The sequence below is a fragment of the Rana temporaria genome, chromosome 7 (assembly GCF_905171775.1).
Source record: "Rana temporaria chromosome 7, aRanTem1.1, whole genome shotgun sequence".
In the NCBI taxonomy this organism is placed as follows: Eukaryota; Metazoa; Chordata; class Amphibia; order Anura; family Ranidae; genus Rana; species Rana temporaria.
In genome coordinates, this window is record NC_053495.1 from 139,300,300 (window position 1) to 139,322,052 (window position 21,753).

Sequence of the window (21,753 nt, forward strand, 5' to 3'; positions counted from 1 at the left end):
AGGATTTCTGATAGATCTGGGGAGAGGACTTGTGCTGGTATGGGGGATTTGGGGAAGGAAGGATTTGTGCCAGGATGGAGGTATGTTGTGCTGGAAGGATTTGGGGGTTTAAAAGGATTTGCTCTGGATAGGATTCATTCCAAGCATGGGGGGAGGTTGTGCTGGAAGTGGGAATTCAGGGGAAAAGATCTGTGCTAGAAGTGGGGAGAGGATTGTGTTGGGGGGAGATTGGGAGGAGGGAATCGTGCTGGGGGGGGGGTTTGAAGAGGCGGAAGAAGTGTGGTGGAGGGGAGAGTTGGGGAGGGTGGAAGAAGATTTGTTCTGTGGAAGGGGGAGGAAGATTTGTGTTGGGAAGGGGGGTGGGGGGGGGATTTGTCCTGGGAGAGAGAAGGAGGATTTCTGCTGGTGGGGAGGGGCGTTTAATGTGCAGATTAATGCTTGATTGTTTTTTTTTTGGATGGAGTGGTGATTTTTTGCCGAAAGGGTAAAGTAGGGGAGCATATTGCCTGCTGAGGGAATTTTGCACTCCCCTTACTCCTACACTGTGCATTACATATCCTGACTTTTGCACTCTTTTTGTTCTGTACTCCTGACCCCTACCATGCATTACATACGCTTGACCCCTGCATTCTCTGCATAACACTCCTGTGCCCTGCATTCAGTGCATTACACACTCCCATGCCCTGTATTCTGTGAATTACCTATTCCTCGACCCTGCTCTCTGTGCGTCTTGTACTACTCAACCCAGTACTGACCACTGTGTGTTACAACATACTCCTGATCTTTGAACACTGAACTGCATTACACACCTTGGACCCCTGCACTTTGTGTTATATATCCTAAACCCAAAACTGACTGCAGAACTTTGTGCATTGCACACCACCAACCCCTGCACTCTGCCTTAAAGTCTCCTGCACTATATAGACAATATTAAACATTATATACTTCCCACCAAATTGTTCATTGCCTCAACAGTTGCTGGTTGCTATGCAGTCGCTTAGGCTCATACAAAGTGTTAGCTCTCTCTATATTTTCAGTGTGTGAAAAACCATATGAAATAGAACCTTTTATTTTTCAATGGCTCTACTGAAGTATGTATGTGTCTCTGAGACTCTTGCTTGTGGCATAGAAATCAAAGTTTCTTTTATAGGTACAAGTGAGCCCGGGTTTTGTCTAACCATGCCCTTAAGCCCCTGCCACTGTTAACAGTTTGCTCACAATCACTTTTTGCCACAGCACGCTATGCACGCCACGGGTCACTGCCTCCCTTAAGTGTCCCTCATTGTGAAGTTCAGAAGTTGGAAGGTATGCATTAGGCAATAACTGATGCCTCCACCAAACCCCATGGAAAGACTAAGATTAATAAATAAACTGTTAATATACCAGTCAGTTGGAGCTTAAAACTTATTTTATCTAAGTTAAACAGCTCATCTATTAATTTTCTAAGGCTAGCCATACGTGGCTCGAATTTCAGATAATTTCTATGAAGCGGACAAAAATTAAGCCGTGGTAGCTCTGCTGACACCCCCAAGCTCAACAAACTTCAGTTTGGAAATCAAAGGTACCCATAAAAAAGGCAGCCAAACAGTGACTGCACCCCACCTGTCAAAATACAATAGCCAGAAGCAGGAGATTTCTCCACCCATGCTGTTTATTGTGGATGGGGGAATCTTCATACCATTGGGCTGAATGAGAGAAATCTTTACATGTATGGCCAGCTTGAGGGTAAAGTCTAAGCAGTGTAAGAAGCAAACATCATGTTTAAAGCTGAAGTCTAGGTGTGAATACAAGGCATTCTCTGATTGAATGGGGTGGAGAGGTAAGAGGAAATCATAATCTCCTGCTCCCCCAATCAGAGAACGCCTTGTATTTATTGAAAAAATACAAGACACTCTGTGAATGGTCACAGTGCCAAGCAAGCAACTCCCCTGTATTCACTATGCAGAAGGAAAGCCGCTTGACACAGGACCTGGAAGAATGCAGGATCACTGTAGTGGTTGCAACTAATACAGTGATTGTCACCTCTCACAACAGTCCCTCAGGTAAGAGATATGCATACTTACATTGGTCCAAGTTGGACCAACATAACTATGCAATAAAGATCATACCTAGACGTTAGCATTAAACATGAAAATAGGCCTGTGTTTTGGATCCCAAATAGATCCTTTACCAAGTCTAGTCCGTTATAGAGATAGTTAAAAGTCATATCACCACAGAGTGGAACGGTGGATATGAAAATTAGGTACACAATGCCACATCCCGATAGATTTAATTGTTAGAGGATAAATTGGCAGATGTCTAATTATATGTCTCAGTTGTCCATATAGTGGCATTCCAAAGGTGTATCGTCCCAATTGAGTATCCCCTGTAATTCTCAGTTTAGGATGACAGTCTCTGTGTAGTAGAGATGGCTTTGAATGCCACTATATGGACAACTGAGACATATAAATAGTGGGGGTTCCCCTAATTAATCCATAAGCTCCATAACAGTTGCCTATCAGAAAGTCTTTCTGTTTTTTTAACCACTTTTCGCAAGGTCCAGGTGAGTTTGTATCTATAGATTTTCTCTGAAGCCATTTGAGGATATATCCCTGCATTTCTTTGCTGTGTTGCTGACCGCGTTCGCCGTTTACTTTTACTCTTTGCTTTTAAACTCATACGCCATAAGCTCCTGAAGAAGCGTCTTTTGAATACGTGCGAGCTGAGCTGCATATGACACACTGCCTTTCCTTTTTTATCATGCCAATATATCAACCTGTAGGAAGTGACCTTTGGGTCCTCGTTTCTAAGTATACTATACCATATTTGATTTGTGGGTGGTGTGTTATTTTTGGTCTGGGGCATATTTATGAATAGTTAATGAATTAAGATCTGCTTTGTATGTTTTCTGTAATAGAATTTTTATTTTTATATACATTTGTGTTATGCCTATAAAGTCCATCATCTTCCAACTTATCCTCTAATAGTCCGTTATATACATTTAAAATATACACACCATACACCCACATATGAAAAGTAGAAGGATAAAACCAACAAGCCATTAATAAGCTCAAAAGAGAACTTTTATGCACAAATCACATTGCAGAGGATGCTGAGTTTGCATTGATTGTTGATAATCCCCCAAAAATCCCCCAAAAATAATATAAACAGAAAGGGCCTGATTAAAAAAAGTAATTAAAACAAAAGGCAAAACCAAAACTTGTTTGTTCTTAAATGCAGACTTAACAAAACTTAGGTTAAACTCTAGCCAAAATATTTTTCGACTTTTGAATACAGTGTATAATGCTTATAACCTCTCTCAGGCTTTTATTTAGATTTCTATCCCCAGGGGGGATTTTCCACAAACTTATGAGGGTTGATTAACTAGAAGCAGACAGACTTTTCACTTTGCAAGGGACCTTGTGCCCTGCATGGGAATTTTCCCTAAAAGCTCATAGCTCAGTAAATGAGTTAAAGCTTTGTTGACTTCCCTCATCCAATCATGTACAAGAAAATTTATGATTTTTCTTTATCTTCCTTGCATGCAATTGGATATTCTTTACAAATTAAAATTTCACCACATTCACTAAGCTCTAAACTCTCATGCAAAGTGCAACTTCCCTTGCAAAGTGAACAGCATATTTGCCTTTAATAAATCAATCTCATGGACTCTAAACTTGATAAAAGATATATTTGGGATCCAAAACACTGATTCATGTTCATAATAAAATAAAAGATCTGTTTTCTCTGCATAAACAAAGCTCTTAGTACCAACTTACCTTCAATCCTGAATTCTAAAAACCGTGTGCTAGGAAAATACTGTCAAGCTTAAGAAGAACTTTTTAATGAAATACGAAGGACATGCTACACCAGCAGAACACTTTCAAAATGTGCTTTCTTTCCTAAAACAAATTTAGTTACTGTATTTATCGGCGTATAACACACACTTTTTCTCCCTGAAAATAGGGGGAAAATCATCTCCTGTTTGCTCGGCTCTCACTCGACTCGGCTCTAACGTCACACACACAGTCGCGCTTCCCCCACTGGCATTGGACCAGTGTTCTATCAATCACAGGAGCTAGTCCAATGCCGATGGCGGAGGCGGGACTGTGTATGTGACTGCCGCCGAGTGAACAGGAGATGACGGCTCGGTGATTCCCTCACTCCACGAGAGATGGTGAGGCTGCAAATGGGGACATAGGCTGCATCTAGGCTGAAGATGGGTGCATAGGCTGCATTTAGGCTGGAGATGGGCACATAGACTGGAGATGGGCACATAGACTGGAGATGGGCACATAGGCTGGAGATGGGCACATAGACTGCATTTAGGCTGGAGATGGGCACATGGGCTGCATTTAGGCTGGAGATAGGCACATAGGCTGGAGATGGGCACAGATTAGGCTGCATTGAGGCTGCAGATGGACACTGACCATAAAATTAAAAAAAAAAATTTTCCTGAAACTTCCCTCTTAAATTGGGGTGCGTGTTATACGCCGGCGCATGTTATACGCCGATAAATACGGTAATTTGTGAAAAGTGATTGTCCACCTAGCCAAATACTTCACTCTTAGTCTACATACTGCCTAATACAATGTTGCAATCAGAGGGCCAGATTCACAGACAAATACGTTGCGCAGCGGCGGCGTAACGTATCCCATTTACGTTACACCACCGCAAGTTTACAGCGCAAGTGCCTGATTCACAAAGCACTTACCTGTAAACTTGTGGTGGTGTAACATAAATCCGCTCGGGGCAAGCCCGCCTAATTCAAATGGGGCGGGCACCATTTAAATTAGGCGCGTTCCCGCGCCGAACGTACTGCGCATGCTCCGTCCGTCAAATTACCCAACGTGCATTGCGCTAAATGACGTCGCAAGGACGTCATTGGTTTCGACGTTAAGGTAAATGGCGTCCAGCGCCATTCACGGACGACTTACGCAAACAACGTGATTTTTCAAATTTCAACGCGGGAACAACGGCCATACTTAACATTGGCTAGTCCACCTAGAGGGCAGCCTTAGTTTTACGTGGCATATCTCGACGGAAACAACGTAAAGTTAGAGCGACGGGTAAAGCGTACGTTCGTGAATCGTGTAACTAGTCATTTGCATATTCTATGCCGACCGCAATGGAATCGCCACCTAGCGGCCGGCCTAGAATTGCATCCTAAGATCCGACGGTGTAAGTCAATTACACCTGTCGGATCTTAGGGCTATCTATGCGTAACTGATTCTATGAATCAGCCGCATAGATACAACAATCGTATCTCAGAGATACAATGGCGTATCAGGAGATACACCGTCGTATCTCTTCTGTGAATCTGGCCCCCAGTTTATGAGTACAGACTGAAAAAAAATATATGTTTCAAATCAGGATTTTCCATTTTAAATAGACTTAATAGACAAAAAAAATAATCTAAACACATTTGGAAAGCAGCTGCAATTACACGAGGTGCATATATTTATATTTTTCAGCATTTAAAGAGGGTGGTCCACTCTAAGACAACCTATCCTTAACCCAATAAGCCCCATGTGCACACTTTAGAGGGCATCACCTCATTTTCTATACAGATGACTAACAATATACCCTATTATGTGCTGAAGAACGCAAAAAATCTGTATTTCCATGAAGGTACCCAGCTATAAAGGATTCTACTAGCTACACATGAAATAATCAGGCCATAAGAGGCATGTGAAGTAGAACTCATTTTTTTTTATCCCATTTGTGATCGAGTAAGGGAGGGTTATAACCTCAGCCAGCATTTTTTTTTAGATGAAGAACTGCTTTACTATAAAATTTAACATACCCTAGAGCTAAATGTCAAGCACTGAAAGTAATTGGGAGGTTTAGGCACAGGGACACAGATTAAGGAAGGATATCCAAAAGTTACAACCCCCTTTCACTTTTCGGCAAGACAGCTTTCAAAAGGCAGAAAAAATGAGACATGCGCAAATCTTCCATTTCTCTATCATTCATTGAGGAACATATATTCAGAGTAAGCAATTTAGGCTTCAAGTTTTTTACTATATCCTGTTAACGGTTTAAGTCAAAAGTTAGCATTCCACCCATCCTAGACTTGAAGGCTCTCAACACCTTTATTTGTCCTCAGAAGTTCAGGATTGAGTCTATTTGGTCAGTTACTGCCTCCCTCCATCAGGGGAGCCAATAAATGACTGAATAGACTCTCCTATTTTTTTTAAGATGAATGAAAGGGGTTGTAAAGGTTCGTTTTTTATTTTCTAAATAGGTTCCTTTAAGCTAGTGCATTGTTGGTTCACTTACCTTTTCCTTTGATTTCCCTTCTAAATGTTTTTTTTCTTTGTCTGAATTTCTCACTTCCTGTTTCTCCTCAGTAAGCTTGCCCCCATCATCTGGCTGGGGGTTAGTCAGCCAGAACAGCTTACAGAGGAGGAACAGGAAGTAAGAAATTCAGACAAAGAAAGCAAAGAAAATAAAAAAAAATTAGAAGGGAAATCGAACGAAAAAGGTTTGTGAACCAACAATGCACTAGCTTAAAGGAACCTATTAAAAAAAATAAAAAACAAACATTTACAACCCCTTGAATGTTTTGAGAGCCTTCAAAGTCAAATGGGTCAAATGTCACCTTTTGGCTTTGGACCTGTATAGAGGTTGGGGTAAAAATCTATGCTTATTTTAAAGTTGTGTTCCTCAATGGACTTTACAGTGAGTACCAAGGGCCAAATCCTCAAAAAACCTGCCTAACTTAACTTTCAGCAGTTAAGTTACACAGGCGTAAAATTTCTACCTAAGTGCCCGATCCACAGAGCACTTACCTAGAAATTACACGCCGTGTAACTTAAGTGCCTCCGTCGCAAGGCGGTCGTCTGATCGAGGGGGCGATTCCTATTTAAATGAGGCGCGCTCCCGCGCCGGACGTTCGGCGCATGCGTGTGACATAATTTTTCCCGACGTGCATCGTGCGAACGTACTTTACGCCGGGCTTTGTGGATCGCGACGGGACAATAAAGTTGCGTCGGGAAAAAAAAAAAGTTACGCGCCGGGAAAAAAAAATTCGAAATTTAAAAAAAATCGCGGCGATCGAAAAAAAGGTTTGTTTTTACAAGGTCTGAACAGTTTAGGCCTTGTAAAAGCATCCCTAATTTTACGCATGCAAAACGTAACTTACGCAGAAAAAACAAAGCTAAAAAGCTTTGTGGATCTGCCTAAGTACTCATTTGCATACGCAAAGCGGCATTTCGACTCGAAATGCCCCCAGCAGCGGATGCGGTACTGCATCCTAAGATCCGACAGTGTAAGTCTATTACAGATGTCGGATCTTCTGCCTATCTTTGGAAAAATCCTTCTGAGGATCGTTTCCAAAGATAGGCACAGGGATACGCAGGCTGAACAGCAGTTCCGCCTGCGTATCTCCTTTGAAGATTTGGCCCAAAATTCCCATGTTTCCTTGTGATAACAAACAATTCACCATGAAACTGTAAAATAAAAATAATTTAAAGGGGTTATTATAATGGCCACATCATGCCCAAAGCACATTACGTATAACTTAAGTGAGCTATAAAATGAATATGGAATGCTGTTTTTTTTTTACATTTTTTTTTGTTAGACTGATTTAAGTGTGATAACTTTGAATAATGACATCTGTAATGTAACAGTCTAGGTCAAGCTCACCTTGTAATCATTTACAGTATACATGAGTTCGGGGAACCAAGGCATTTGGAAAAAGAAGTAGTAACCAGATTTAATCAATTGTGAAGGGTGTTGTAGAATATATTCTGAAACAAAAATGCCCATGAATTATTTTTTTTAAACCACTACTGAAAACGTTAATTCAAAATATAAAAACTGGGTGGAAGAATATTATCTATGAAGGGTAGGGCCAAGATAATGTATCAAACAACAAAACAATGTTAAGGTATTATGAAGTCGTTGGACTAATAAAACTTCAATATACGGTACAGCAAGGTTCCCTTCTTATTCAGCACTCAGAACACAAAAACCTATAGAAAAAGGGATCTTTTATACTCATAGAATTTATAGTACATGTAAGGTGATGTTTAAGGTGATGTTCCCATGATGAAACAAAGTGTACTAGGCACAATATATGGACTGCATATATTTTCACTGTTTTATATGCATGGACTTAGCATTCAATACAAAGACTAATTACAATCCAGTTTTTATTCACACATGGATTTTACAGTCTTCCTTAGTAAATGGTGATCAATTCAAGATACTGACATTTTTAGGTAAAAAATAAAATAAAAATAAAATACATACGGTATATCACTTGAGAAAATGTAATAAACACTTGTTGACAAAATGTTGATAATTTGTAATGAAATAATTGCTAATAAATTAACTTTTTTTCATGAAAACAATTTGAATTATGTTTTCATTTCTCGCACCATCGGACCTATTAATAAACCAATATGACAAGGTATAAAATGCATAGTAGATAATCTGTCTGGTTACAGTTGCTTACTGCTCTTTGTTCATAATTAATGCTGTTTGCATAGAGTAACTCAATAGCCTGTCTATTGATACATATTACTGATATTCGTCCAACTTAGTATTATCCATAGCCTTTCCAGTGTCTTATTTACAAACATGAGATGTTCAGCATGCATTGATCCTAACAGACAGCCATACATAACACAAGGAGGGACTCTGGGCCAGATTCATGTACATTTGCGGCGGCGTAACGTATAGCATTTACGTTACACCACCGCAGGTTTTACGGGCAAGTGCTTGATTCACAAAGCACTTGCCTGTAAAGTTGCGGCGGCGTAGCGTAAATCCCTCCGGCGCAAGCCCGCCTAATTCAAATGGGGCGTGGATCATTTAAATTAGGCGCGTTCCTGCGCCGAACGTACTGCGCATGCTCCGTTTTGACATTTCCCGCCGTGCTTTGCGCAAAATGACGTCGCACCGATGTAATTTTTTGAACGTCGACGTGAGTTACGTCCTTTCCTATTCACGGACGACTTACGCCAAAAAAAAAAAATTCTAAATTCGACGCGGGAACGACGGCCATACTTTAACATGGCAAGTCTATCTATATGCCACCAAACAGCAGCTTTACCTATACGCCGGGAAAAGCCAACTAGCGACGACGTAAGAGAATGCGACGGCCGCGTGTACCTTCGTGGATCGATGGAAAATTGTAATTAGCATACCCGACACAGAAAACTACGCAAACGCCACCCAGCGGGCGCCGAAGAATTACACCTACGATCCGAAGGCGTACGAAGCCGTACGCCTGTCGGATCGAAGCCAAAAGCCGTCGTATCTTGGTTTGAGGATTCAAACTAAAGATACGACGCGGCAAATTTGAAAGTACACCGGAGTATCAGTAGATACTCCGGCGTACTTCTTCTGTGAATCTGGCCCTGTGTGTCCATCCATGAACACCGAACACCACCAAATAAATTTCACGCCAACCAAGCAAGTCAAACTCCAGAATTCTACAAATAGGCACATCCTGACGTCGTGAGCCATGACGTTCAATAATCAACCTTACTATGACCGCTGTCAGCAACTCACTGGCCTTACTCACATCACAAATACGGTAAATTGTACCCACAGATCTAATTATATCAGTCTAATGTATTCATCTATGCCCAGAAACAGTAAGATAAAAGGGGGATAAGCTGTTAAATTATAACTTTTAAATAAGTGCAATTTGCCATAGCCTCTCACAGGAGGCTCAGCAGCAGTGAGAGTCATTGACTTCTGCTCCTGTCAATCAAACCCTGTGAGGATGGAGTAGGGGGCGGGGCTAAGCAGCACTATGTGTGCCAATAGATGCACACAATGAAGCTTGGGACTGAGTCTTTACTAGTGCCCCCTTAGCAAGTGGCTTGTTATAACGGCACTCTGAAGGAAGAAGGAGCCAGGAGCACGGGCGGGGCAACCACAGAAGTGGAGGATTAGGGCTAAACTGTGCAAAATCATTGCACAAAGCAGGGAAATATAATGTGTGTGTTGTTTTCAAGAATGGTTTAAACCTTTAGGCCCCATACACACGAGAGGATCTATCCGCTGGAATTGATCTGCGGATCAGTTCCAGCAGATAGATCCGCTGGTGTGTACAACCCAGCGGATCTTTTTCCGCTGATTTTTTTCGGGCCGACCGATTTCCAGCGGATAAAAATTTCTTAGCATGCTAAGAAATCTATCCGCTGGAATCGGCTCCAGCGGATCGATCCGGTGGTCTGTACAGACTCACCGGATCGAGCCGTCCGAACACATCCCTCGCATGCGTCGTAATGATTCGACGCATGCGTGGATATCCTTATATGACAGCGTCGCGCACGTCGCCGCGTCATCATCGCCGCGACGGCGCGACACGTCACCGCGGACGGAATTCCGCGGGGATTTTGATCTCCTGGTTAGTACAACCAGAAGATCAAAATCCGCCAGAGGATTTATCCGCGGATACGGTCCGGAGGACCGTTTCCGCGGATAAATCCTCTCGTGTGTACCCGGCATAAGAATCACCTTAAATCAAATATATGAAAACTAAAACTGCATATTAGTATCAACACGTTTACTTGCATTTCCTTTTCAGCTAGAAGGCACAGTTTATCTGCTAATCTGGAAACTGAATCTTCCTTGCTCTCATGCCTTCATATAATCAATACTTACAATATTATATGAGAAAAGAAAGAAAACGCATTTCAGCTCGAGGTTAGTATAATTTCGTCTGCATGACCAATACATACTCAAGAAAAACAGCCAGCACAAACATCAGCCACTGATTAGAGATCAGGAAATGAACACTTGTACTTCACTTATAGTGAGCCAAACGCAAACATTTCTTATATTGCAGGTTATCAATTCTTACATGTGTTGGCTGCATTCATTTTCTCTGTAGGCTTTCTTTCTTCTATTTTCATCTGGTGATCCAGCCAGCAAGTCTGTTGTTTTTCAAAAGCACAAGCTCATGTTTTTTCACCTTAACCACTTAAGCCCCGGACCAATATGCTGGCTAAAGACCCAAGGGGTTTTTACAGTTCGGGACTGCGTCGCTTTAACAGACAATTGCGCGCTCGTGCGACGTGGCTCCCAAACAAAATTGGCGTCCTTTTTTCCCCACAAATAGAGCTTTATTTTGGTGGTATTTGATCACATCTGCGGTTTTTAGTTTTTGCGCTATAAACAAAAATAGAGCGACAATTTTGAAAAAAATGCAATATTTTTTACTTTTTGCTATAATAAATATCCCCCAAAAACATATATAATTATTTTTTTCCTTAGTTTAGGCCGATACATATTCTTCTACCTATTTTTGGTAAAAAAAATCGCAATAATCGTTTATCGGTTGGTTTGCGCAAAATTTATAGCGTTTACAAAATAGGGGATAGTTTTATTGCATTTTTATTTTTTTTTATTTTTTTACTACTAATGGCGGCGATCAGCGATTTTTTTCGTGACTGCGACATTATGGCGGACACTTCGGACAATTTTGACACATTTTTGGGACCATTGTCATTTTCACAGCAAAAAATGCATTTAAATTGCATTCTTTATTGTGAAAATGACAGTTGCAGTTTGGGAGTTAACCACAGGGGGCGCTGTAGGAGTTAGGGTTCACTTTGTGAGTTTTTACAACTGTAGGGGGGTGTGGCTGTAGGTGTGACGTCATCGATCGTGTCTCCCCTATAAAGGGGATGACGCGATCGATACGCCGCCACAGTGAAGCACGGGGAAGCCGTGTTTACACACGGCTCTCCCCGTTCTTCAGCTCCGGGGACCGATCGCTGCACTCGAGCGGCGAGCGGGTCCGCGGGACCCGCGGTCCCGTCCCGGAGCTTCGGACCGGGTCGCGGGAGCGCGCCGCGGGCGCGCGCCCACGACCCACGGCTGGGTACAAGTACAGGACGTATATATACATGCTGGTGCCCAGCCGTGCCATTCTGCCCACGTATATGTGCAGGAGGCGGTCCGGAAGTGGTTAATGCATCCTATACATCAAGGTGAAAAAACTTCTGACACTGACCGGCCCACTAGCCCCCCATTTTACTCACCTGAGCCCGTTCGTTCCCCCGCCGGAGATGCGATCTTCCTCTCTGCCCGTTGTTTGGACTCTTAATTGGTTGGATGGATAGCAGCGCAGCCATTGGCTCCCGCTGCTGTCAATCAAATCCAATGATGCGGGCGACAGGGGCAGGGCCGAGTCCTGCATTCTGTGTGAATGTACACAGATGCTGGATTCGGGAGCGTGCCCGCACAGGTGTCTACCTTAGGAGAGCCTTCTCCAACGTGGGCACTCGATGGGGGGAGGAGGTAACAGCGCCGTCGGGGGACCCCAGAAGAGGCGGACCGGGGCCACTCTGTGCAAAACAAAGTACACAGTGGAGTTAAGTATAACATGTTTGTTTAAAAAAAAAAACAACAACGAGATTTTACAACCCCCTTAACCACATAACCATATTGCTGGTCAAAGACCAGAGCACTTTTTGCAATTCGGCACTGCGTCGCTTTAACTGACAATTGCGCAGTCGGGCAACGTGGCTCCCAAACAAAATTGGCGTCCTTTTTTTCCCACAAATAGAGCTTTCTTTTGGTGGTAGTTGATCACCCGCGGTTTTTAGTTTTTGCGATATAAACAAAAATAGAGCGACATTTTTGAAAAAAATTAATATTTTTTACTTTTTGCTATAATAAATATCCCCCAAAAATATATAAAACATTTTTTTTCCTCGTATTCTTCTAGTGGCCGCTGCGAGAGCCGACGTAGAGCTACGGGCTCTCGCGCAGGGGAGCCGACCTGCCGCCGCACTTCTAGTGCGGCGGCTGGTCGGCAAGTAGTTAAAATTCAAACATTTAAAAAAAGCCTTTTTTTTATTTGTAGATACGTGTGCAATGCTTGTACCAGAATCATAATTTTAGCATTACTTTAAATTGGACAAATAATAGAATAAAATGAATACTTTTTTTATATGCAGTAATGATATTTTTTTAAACATTAAAGTGTAACTAAAGACAAAACTTTTTTTTTCCATTTTTTTAAGGGTTATAATCCCGTTTTTATCTGTATGCCATTAGGGATATTTCCTTTCACTTCCTATTCCATAGCCAAAACAGGAAATGAGAGGGGTGTCATCAGGGTCACCAGAACTAGTGTCCCAATAGGAAGAGTTTCCCTCCTTAACTGTTCAGATGTCAACCAAAAATTTGGAATTTTCTTTTACTTTCACTTTAGACAAAGACAAAAGACTATCAATGCGCTTGGAGGGCCAAATAACCCCCTTTCATCTGGGCTTTAGCACTAATAAGAATGAAGCCGCTGACACAGGATTTCACAGGATGGTGACTATTCTGGTCTTTGCTCTGATCCTATAAACATTCCAACGTGCTTAACCACTTCCAGCCCAAGGACGTCATATGACGTCATTGAACTTGAGTGGGGATATCTGAATGATGCCTGCAGTTTCAAGCATCATTCAGGTATCATCTTTTTCAGCCGGCGATTCTATGCACCATGAGAACAATCATAGGGAAAGTTCAGCCGCTTGATCGTTCTTACAGGCGGCGGTGCTTCTATCGGCTCGCCCGTGCGATTGTCGAGGCTGAGAATAAATCGGCCGCCGCTGGAAGTTGAGCATAGGGATTTTAGGTGACCAGATGGTCCCCAGTCATCTCGATGACCTTCGGAGGCCCGGGAGCGATGTTATGACATCACCCCCGGGCCGGTGGATGTAAACAAAGCCAGGGATGTGGCTGGAAAGGCGGAGACAGTTTATTTTTATCTCAATCTTTCCAGCCTGAAGGCCCCACATCTCTCCATAAAGATTACCTGTCACTGCCTATTACTGTCGCAAGGGATGTTTACATTTCTTGTGACAGCAATAAAAGTGATCAGAAAAACAGTCTTCAAACCACACATGTGAGGTATCGCCACAATTGTTAGAGCGAGAGCAATAATTCTAGCACAAGGTCTACTCTGTAACTCTAAATTGGCAACCTGTAAAAAAAAATTCAAGTGTCGCCTATGGAGATTTTTTAAGTACTGTAGTTTGTCGCCATTCCACGAGTGTGCGCAATTTTAGGTATCTGTTTACTCGGGGGAACATCATCTTTTACATAGACCTAGTTACAAACATCCGACTTACAAATGACTCCTACTTACAAATGGAGGGAGGCAACAGGAAGTGAGAGGAAATCTACCCCTAGGAAGGGAAATTCACTCCTGTTAGGGTTATCATGGGAAAAATGTGTCTCCGCTGAAGCTTTAGCACCAATCCTTGTTTCCACAACAACCCAAAATTTTCTAAATCCAATTCATTGGGACAGAAAGTGAGGTGAAATCTTCTGAACATGGGCAAAGACAGCAAAACAAATGTTACAGGGGTGATAATCCTTCCCTTTGCTATCCAAGAAGCTTACAGAACAAAAATCTCTTGCGCTCTGGTGTTTCGCTAGACATGGGTAGTATAGTCCAGTCTTTAATTTAGGGCAAGGTCTGGGGTCTTGCTGCCCTCCTTAGAACAATTGGTGTTCATGTAGCTAAAAATAAAAATAAAAAAAGGAGGGCGCACCGACCTAGTGCATTACCACATAAAAGTTTTATTTGAATAAAAGCAATGGTCCTACTCACAAACGAGCTTAATTGTCAGAAAAGATTTTACCTAAGCTCGTTTGTGAGTAGGACCATTGCTTTTATTCTAATTTTAAATACAACTTTTATGTGGTAATGCACTAGGTCGGTGCGCCCTCCTCTTTTTCTTTTTCTTTTTATCCAAAAATCTTAAAAATTATTTATTTTTGCCTGGAGCTACACTTAAGAAATGTACCTGTTCCAACTTAGAAAAACTTAAGAACAAACCTAAAGACCCTATCTTGTTTGTAACCCGGGGACCGCCTGTATACGAAAAATTGGGCTAACTTTACTGTTTTTTTTTTTTTTTAATTCATGAAAGTGTATTTCTTCCCCAAAAAATTTTATTTGAAAGACCGCTGACCAAATACACTGTGACATAAAATATTGCAACAACCACCATTTTATTTTCTAGGGTATCTGCTAAAAGAATATATATAATGTTTGGGGGTTCTAAGTAATTTTCTAGCAAAAAATATGGATTTTAACTTGAAAGCATCAAGTGTCAGAAAAAGGCTTAGGCATGAAGGGGTTAGGTTCCATTTTAAGCCCTGATGAAGGGGGATTTTTGGCCACGAAACAAGTTGGCTCCCTTTATCTTTGCAGATTAAATACAACACTTTTTTGGATTCCAAGAATATCTGTGTAGCAGTCATCCTGGTTCAAATACATCAAGAAAAACCTGACAAGCCTCGTACAGGCGAACGGTTTTCCTGATGGGAAAACTGCGAGGAGAGCTTTTGGCCAGGAATCACGGTGTTCTGGTTGCCTCCAGAGTGCGCAGGCGCAATCCGAGCCAACGGAAAACTCAGAGTGGGAACAGCTGTTCATCAGCTGTAGACGCGCTTGCTCCCGATGGCTGATTATACACTCTATAGTACACGCCGCTCTACACAGCAAGGGCCAGCAAGGGGCGGATGAGATATTGACCAGTGTTTTTTGGATTGGTTATCCACGCCGCTCTTTACAGCAAGGGGCAGATGTGATACTGAGCAGTCCTTTTTTGGGGGATGTTTTTTCTCAATAAAATAGACGTCTCACATCCGCCCCTTGCTGTACAGAGCGGCGTGGATAACCAATCAAAAAAGCACTGCTCAATATCACATCCGCCCCTTGCTGTGTAGAGCGGCGTGTACTATAGAGCGCCGTGTATAAGCAGGCATCAGGCAGCGGGAGCAAGCTCGTTTAAGCTGACAATCAGCTGTTGAGGCTCTGAGATTTACGTGTGTATGCTCCTTTTTCCCACAGGAAAACTGCCCAAAAAACGCCGGACAAAAAAAGAGAACCAGCTCTCTTTTTTCCCACCGGGAAAACCGGCGGACTTTTTCCCGGTGATTTTTGGCAGTCTTCCTATGGGAAAAACTGCGATGGAGCATATACACAGTGGGGATTCCCGACCAGAGCTCCGCAGTTTTCCTGTCGGGGAATCCGGCCGTGTGTAGGGGAAAGACTGAACCGAGCAGGTTCTCGGCTTTCCCCTTGGGATTTCCAATGGGAACTTTTCCCGTCGGAATTCCAGCACGGGATTCTACCAAAAGCAAAAATAAAAGTGGCTTTAGATATACAGTACTTATTAAACAGCACCAAAGGAAAAATGTAATGCTGCCTTAACCACATTTTGGTATGATTTTTTTCCATGTGCTGTGTGTGTGTGTAATAATCTTCACAGAGATACACATTACATTACAAGTGATGTGGGTCATGCTGTGTTACTGACATTCTGATAAATAATACATTGTAAACCACGGAAGCCTCAACACTTAGTAGTGCCTGAGGAAAATATAATTTATTCCCAGACATGCTCCCAGTGGCGTACATGATGCATTTCTTATTTATCTGTTTATATCCCAATTCAGAGCAACAAGCAGCTTCTAGATAGAACCAGAAGAATAGAACCCTGCTGAGATCATAGCAGGGCGAGCGGATGCAACGTTGACAAACGCAGTTTATTAGGGAATCATTTGTAAAGATGAACACATACAGTGAGGAAAATAAGTATTTGAACACCCTGCTATTTTGCAAGTTCTCCCACTTGGAAATCATGGAGGGGTCTGAAATTGTCATCGTAGGTGCATGTCCACTGTGAGAGACATAATCCAAAAAAAAATTCCAGAAATCACAATTTATGATTTTTTAACTATTTATTTGTATGATACAGCTGCAAATAAGTATTTGAACACCTGCCTATCAGCTAGAATTCTGACCCTCAAAGACCTGTTAGTCTGCCTTTAAAATGTCCACCTCCACTCCATTTATTATCCTAAATTAGATGCACCTGTTTGAGGTCATTAGCTGCATAAAGACACCTGTCCACCCCATACAATCAGTAAGAATCCAACTACTAACATGGCCAAGACCAAAGAGCTGTCCAAAGACACTAGAGACAAAATTGTACACCTCCACAAGGCTGGAAAGGGCTACGGGGAAATTGCCAAGCAGCTTGGTAAAAAAAAGGTCCACTGTTGGAGCAATCATTAGAAAATGGAAGAAGCTAAACATGACTGTCAATCTCCCTCGGACTGGGGCTCCATGCAAAATCTCACCTCGTGGGGTCTCAATGATCCTAAGAAAGGTGAGAAATCAGCCCAGGACTACACGGGAGGAGCTGGTCAATGACCTGAAAAGAGCTGGGACCACTGTTTCCAAGGTTACTGTTGGTAATACACTAAGACGTCATGGTTTGAAATCATGCATGGCACGGAAGGTTCCCCTGCTTAAACCAGCACATGTCAAGGCCCATCTTAAGTTTGCCAATGACCATTTGGATGATCCAGAGGAGTCATGGGAGAAAGTCATGTGGTCAGATGAGACCAAAATAGAACTTTTTGGTCATAATTCCACTAACCGTGTTTGGAGGAAGAAGAATGATGAGTACCATCCCAAGAACACCATCCCTACTGTGAAGCATGGGGGTGGTAGCATCATGCTTTGGGGGTGTTTTTCTGCACATGGGACAGGGCGACTGCACTGTATTAAGGAGAGGATGACAGGGGCCATGTATTGCGATATTTTGGGCAACAACCTCCTTCCCTCAGTTAGAGCTTTGAAGATGGGTCGAGGCTGGGTCTTCCAACATGACAATGACCCGAAGCACGCAGCCAGGATAACCAAGGAGTGGCTCTGTAAGAAGCATATCAAGGTTCTGGCGTGGCCTAGCCAGTCTCCAGACCTAAACCCAATAGAGAATCTTTGGAGGGAGCTCAAACTCCGTGTTTCTCAGCGACAGTCCAGAAACCTGACTGATCTAGAGAAGATCTGTGTGGAGGAGTGGGCCAAAATCCCTCCTCCAGTGTGTGCAAACCTGGTGAAAAACTACAAGAAACGTTTGACCTCTGTAATTGCAAACAAAGGCTACTGTACCAAATATTAACATTGATTTTCTCAGGTGTTCAAATACTTATTTGCAGCTGTATCATACAAATAAATAGTTAAAAAAATCATACATTGTGATTTCTGGATTTTTTTTTTTTGATTATGTCTCTCACAGTGGACATGCACCTACGATAACAATTTCAGACCCCTCCATGATTTCCAAGTGGGAGAACTTGCAAAATAGCAGGGTGTTCAAATACTTATTTTCCTCACTGTATGTGTGTTTGTATGTTCTATACACTGTATAATAAGCATTAAAAAATAACCTTGTGTTAATTTATTTTTATTTCATAAGGTCAGTAACCCATTCCTGCCAATAAAAAACAATATTTCATATTTTTGACTGTTGTAAGCTTTTTAATAAATGCTAAAATCAAAATCTTAAATTGTCGGGGATTACTGTATATCCCATTGATTTTGTAAATAATAAATAAGCCTTCAGATAGGAATCCAAGATATTAACTGAAATTGCTGTTGATTTTGCTAAGTGTCCTGGCAGATAATGCTGTACAGAGCCATAGCTTGGCTGCCTACCGCACATAGAGCCGCTCCAGGCCAGAAGTAAAATCAATCCATTAACTGCTAAAGCTATTGAAACATTGCCACAAAGTCAGAAAATCCAGTCAATCAAGCTTTAATCTGAGCTTTATACAATCAATTTCAATCATTTCATTATTTTCTAGGAGAAGCATGTGGGGTTCTATAGTTTGCAACCCTGTAAATATTTAGTTGCCGGACTACTATGGTGACCCGCAATGGCTTTAAGACCCCATTCACACCTGAGCGTTTTGTAGCTTGAAGCCTGAAGCAACAAAACTCCACTCCAAGTCGCCTGAAGCCCAATGCCTGAAGCTCAAACAAGTTCTGGACCCTTTTTTGTCGCTCGAATCAGTCAGATTTGGGCATTTTTGGAGAGTTTGTTTTTCCATAGAAAAAAATGGAAACGCTCCATTCGAGCGTCTTAGCTCTTCTTTGAGCGTTTCTACGTGCGTTTTGTCGCTTTTATCTGCAATAGATCTACATAAAGGAAATTACATAAAATACACAGGAAATGCACAAATCTCCATATTTATTTAGCAGACATGGAGGAAAACAACATGGTAGAGGAAGTGATGGATGGGGTATTATCTATATTAGATCCGGAGAGCTTTATCCGAATGATAAAGCAGCACACCTGCCTCTACGATTCCAGAGATCCATGCTACAAGCTTTGAGCGACCAAGAGGAGGACATGGACCCAGATTGCCAGCCAAGTGATCACAAACTGGGCAGACATAAGAAATGGCCATGTGAAGGACAATAAAGGTAAGCTAAACCCCTGCAAACTGAACTAACCACCAAACAGACCATAGGGAGAAGAAAGGATGATTGTTATTTAGTTATCTAAACACATGAACTGATGTAAGGGAGCACTCTGCTGGGGAAACTGCTGGGAACACACACGTAAGGAAGCACTCCACTGGGAATACAGATGTAGGGAGCACTCCGCTGTGAACACTTATATAAGGCAGCACTTTGCTGGGGGAACTGATGTAAGTTCACTGTACATGACCCAAAATTGGCCTCTTTCTTCTCTATTGGCAATTACAGGGTACATCCAGTATCTGCATGCCCTCGTCTTCCTCCTCTATCTTTCATGCAGAAAATATGACGTAACAGTGGCTGCTGCCACAAAACACGCCATCTCATCGTCACTCATCTTTGTATAACAAGATACACACACAACACAGCCAGGAACTGGAAGAACAATGATGAACCGGAAAAAGAAAATTCACCCAGGAAGCAGATGAAAAAAACTAAACACATAGCAAAAAATTATGAAACAGATGTTCATTTTTCCTTATTGGCTATTAAAAAACATCAAAGCTAAAAAAACGCCAGAAAACGCTGCATTAAAATGCTTCATTAGAACGTGCAAATACGCGCAACAAAACGCCTGAAAAACTCACAAAAAAGCTTTGTTTTCTAAATGGGTTCCTTTAAGCTAGTGCATTGTTGAACACAGCATCTCCCCTCAGGGATGTAGTCCCAAGGAAGGGGGCGAGCATGCTGACTAACCCCCAGCCAGAATGGCTCGGATAATGGGGGCAAGTTTACTGAGGAGAAACAGGAAGTGAGAAATTCAGACAAAGAAAAAAAACATTTAGAAGGGACATCGAAGGAAAAAGGTAAGTGAACCAACAATGCACTAGCGAACCTATTTAGAAAATAAAAAACAAACCTTTACAACACCTTTAACTGAACAACATGTGGGTGGTTGTCCTAGCTGAGAAGAAGCATTGGCGGGGACTTGAACAGTTTGGCGCCAACACCTGCTCAATCATAGTCCCTCTTACAATCCCCTCTTTTTCATTATAATATACATAGTGTTTTGGTATAAATAGGAACTGACCTGTATCCCTATAGATTTATTATTATTGGTCCACCTAATAGACCATACGCCAATGTACTACACCTTAGAAAAATTTCTTTTTTTGTGGGACTCATTATGGAAACAAAACCCTCTACAATCAATCCCTAAGCTCTTATCTCCTGCCTTGAGCAACTCATAATTCCCTCCAGATCTGGACAGAGAAAACTTGGTGGCTAAATAAGATTTTAAATTGTAGCGTAAACTTTGTATTCCGTAAAGGTATTAATTTCTTGGAATATAATAAAAGCATGCACAGACTATCAGACCTAAACATTTTATGGTGGCAGCAAATCCCATACATTCTGATGGGTCTGAAAGCTATAGAAGAGAACAACTCCCCTTAACAAAACTTGACAGTCTATGGGATAGCTCCCAGGGGGGCAAAGAAACAAGTTCCACTATATATTCTGCCTTCACTGCCTGTTCCATGAAGCTCCAGACATGATAGGGTGGAAAACAGATATACGGTACATAGCTCCCAACTGTCCCTGATTTTGAGGGACTGTCCCTGATTTGGAACAAAGTCCCTGTCTCCCTCTTTCCTCCTCATGTGTCCCTCATTTTGGTCTGATCTATATGGTTGTATATAAAGTGCACTGTTTATCTTACAAAAAGTGTTTCCCAGCACTAAACCTTTCATCCAATTTTTAAATTGCTGCATTTGTAAATTTTTAAAATAAATATAAAGAAACAGTAGTGGTAAAAAAAAAAAAAAAAAAACACTTTTGGGTTTAACTATCTTTTTTATAATTCTCCTTTGAGTGGCATGGCAGGGGGTGTGTCCTATGCCTACATAAAGTTGCTAATGTAGCGGCCTGCTACTTCATAGCTGGCGCTGCCTTAAATTTAGAGGGTAGTGAGAGATTTATCTACCTCTGACTGTATTGTTTTACTAAATTTGGGCCTCTGTTCCAGCCGTGGCTGTACTGTGAGTGACCACTATTGTTGTCTGGGGTGTTGGTACCACCCCAGGCCAAGGGTGGCAGCAGTCGAGTCAGGGTGTATTGGGTGTTTTTCCTCTGCAGCCAATCAGTGAGGGTTGATCGCCTTGCTGTGCATGCTGGGGGAGAAAATACAACCTTGTATTTTTAAAGGCTCAGGTTCTGAACTATAAGGAAAGTAGAGATACCAACAAACATAGTGATTTAACGGGGCAGCCATTTGCATTAGATGAATGCAGGATAGAAATTAAATACACGATAAATGCAAATAAGCCATTTCTCTGAGCATCGTCAAAAAAGCATCCTTCTTAATTCTCACTAGCATTTCCTAGCATAGCAATAGCACAAGCCTAATCAAAATAAAAAGCCAATGTGACATCCAACTCAAGCATAGATGAATGCCAAGTCTTAACTCTAAATCTTCACCAACCTGTAAAGCTACTTCTACCTCTAATAGGAGCTCT

At 42.0% G+C, this 21,753-nt stretch overlaps 1 protein-coding gene across 1 annotated transcript in view; it reads right to left on the reverse strand.

The window, feature by feature from the left end:
* Positions 1-21,753, reverse strand: part of EPHX4 (epoxide hydrolase 4) — an 85,288-nt gene that overhangs the window by 6,861 nt on the left and 56,674 nt on the right. Inside the window, exon 5 of the mRNA XM_040360037.1 lies at positions 7,630-7,733. Within this exon, the coding sequence (XP_040215971.1) occupies positions 7,630-7,733 (104 nt within the window). The remainder of the gene's footprint in view (positions 1-7,629; positions 7,734-21,753) is intronic.